The following is a 2393-nucleotide window of genomic DNA, read 5'->3' on the forward strand; positions in this document are numbered from 1 at the left end:
TCATACAAAATGGTAAAAGTTCTTTCTCTTGCCTTATTTAATATCTCTTTGACTCAAATACTTGTAAAAAAATGAAGTTAACAGTGAGTTTTCATCCATCTAAACAGAACTGCCAGGTGGCATCTTGGCTTACTGTGTCTAGTAAACACTTGACAGGAGCTATGAATGCCAGCCTTTAGGTTCTATGTCGCTGATAAAAGGACTTTATTACAAACATTAGTATCACATTTGCCCGTACAGTAAGGTGTTTAAGCCATGCCTATGTCTGTCCCTACTCTGTATATTGCTCACTGTTGTATTCAGTAAGTCTTTTGAAGCACAACCAAAATGTCTGTCTTGTTTTGATTTGATAACAAGGGTAAATACTTATTTCATTTTATTGCAGGTGGATTTGTAGTACTTGCAGTCACCAGCTTTATGGCTGCTGTGAAACTTCATCACCTCACAGAAAGAATTGCCAATTTTCGGGAAAATGTTTTTCAATTTGTTGTCTTAGAAGAACGCTTTGAAGACTGTTTTTGGATTTGTGTGGCCAGTGCGACAGCACACGCAGTGAATTTGCTGCTAATAGCTATTAGTGGGATTAATTTTCCTAAAATTAAGCCTAAAACAGAAGAAGTGAACGTTACAGCAGAAGATATCATGTACTAATAAATCTACACAAAACTATTTTGGTTAAGAGAACTGTTAGAAACAGCTTCTTGGCTCTTCAACCTTCGATTTGGATGGATGATTTAGGAATCAACTTAGTAAAGATGTCAGTTTACAATACCAGCAATTAATTGTGAAATTAATTGTGAAGAAAGAAAAACACAAATGTTATAAATATTGTTATTCTTAAAACTGACTGCTATCTGCAGTAAATATATGTTGTTTCTCATTTTTTAGAAAATTCACACTTTTCAACCTTTAGAAAACTAAGGTGAAATATGATTTCATCAAAACCAAGTCTCTTCTTTGTTTAGAAGAAAATTTGTCTATCACAAGTCTCTGAGAGGTTGTTTCAAAACAGAAAGAATGGACATTCACCAATTCCTTTCACAGAATTATTTAGAAAATGCTGAAAAGGACATACAAAATATATTTGATGATGCTATACAGTACTGAAAAAGAAAACTTCATCATCTGTGAGATGAAAGCTAAGGGGCAGCACAGGCAAAGTATGTGTGAAATGTTTTTAAAACAGAAATTATCCAACCCCACAAGGCAAAGAATTGAGAAATGTAAAGTTTATGGGATGTTATTACTCTATGAAAAAAAAATTATCAGCTGCTAGATAAAGGTTTCATTGCAGCTTCTGGAAGCAAAGTAAACAGGTTATAAGTAATCGTGCTTTTAGATAACATAGAAAATAATAATCTGACAGATTAATTATCTTCAGAACCTTGTCAATTCTTAGACAATTTTTTGTCTGAAATCAGGTAAAAGTGATGTATGATGAAACAATATTAAAATGAATAAAAATTGTTAAATGGATTTAACAATAAAAATTGTTAAAAGTTATTTCTTAGGAAGTATCATAATTTTGGCAGGGATCTGACCAGTTCATGGGTCCTGAGGAATGAATATTTTTGAGGAAAGAACTTGCCATTAAGCATGGTTACAGTGGCCTGTAACATCTTTGGTTTTGACTCTTCAAGGTTAGCAGGATTATGAGTGAAGCAGAAATTTGTGAGAGTGCCTCTGCAATAGGCCCTAATAACCTGTCTTCTTCAAGACTGCATTAGTCATGAGCTTTTTTAGGAGCACTAATTTATTTTTTTTGAAGTCACATAAAAATTTAAGAAATAGATGGAAAGTTATGATAAGTCTAGGGCACTGTTACAATTTTAGCATAAAGGAGACTCAATAACGCAGAAAAAGTGATTTCTTATTTATACCAACCACTTACTTCACTGTTCTAATTTTACTGGTGCTTTCAATCTGTCTGTACCCTGGGCCACACCTCCAGGAAGATGGTTTACAATACCCAGTACATGGATAGGCAGTAAACAAAACCAGTTTATGAAGGTGCCTTAGATGGCAACAACACGGTATTGCCAGAAAACATCACAGTGTTGCCACACTGGCCTCTGTGGTACCACTACCTTCCTCTCCCAGAAAATTCTGAGTAGCTCTGAAACAGAGAAACTTAAAAGTGCAGAGTAATTATGCAAGTAGAAGATGTAATACTTGTAATTTGTAATTGTTCTATGCACATATATAATTTAGAAGTAATTGTTTTACAGAAAGAATTATATTCTGACGTGTAACTTAACCTTTACTAAATATACTTCTCTTTAGGAAGTGAAAAGGAAGCAGATCTTTATATCCTCAAGTGATCTGTTCAGAAGTGCTTGTATTACAACACATTTTTCATACTGATAATGAACTTCTCAATGCCCTTAAATTCC

General features: G+C 33.8%; 1 protein-coding gene across 1 annotated transcript in view; it reads left to right on the top strand.

Annotated features, from left to right (window-relative positions):
- CLRN2 (clarin 2) overlaps positions 1 to 669 on the top strand; it is a 6471-nt gene extending 5802 nt beyond the window's left edge. Inside the window, exon 3 of the mRNA XM_027891249.1 lies at positions 386 to 669. Coding sequence (XP_027747050.1) covers positions 386 to 651 — 266 coding nt within the window. The 3' untranslated portion in view covers positions 652 to 669. The remainder of the gene's footprint in view (positions 1 to 385) is intronic.
- Positions 670 to 2393: the final 1724 nt, after the last annotated feature.

The sequence above is a fragment of the Empidonax traillii genome, unplaced genomic scaffold (assembly GCF_003031625.1).
Source record: "Empidonax traillii isolate 1590-97213 ecotype Southwest subspecies unplaced genomic scaffold, ASM303162v1 scaffold312:size2399984, whole genome shotgun sequence".
NCBI classification, from domain to species: domain Eukaryota; kingdom Metazoa; phylum Chordata; class Aves; order Passeriformes; family Tyrannidae; genus Empidonax; species Empidonax traillii.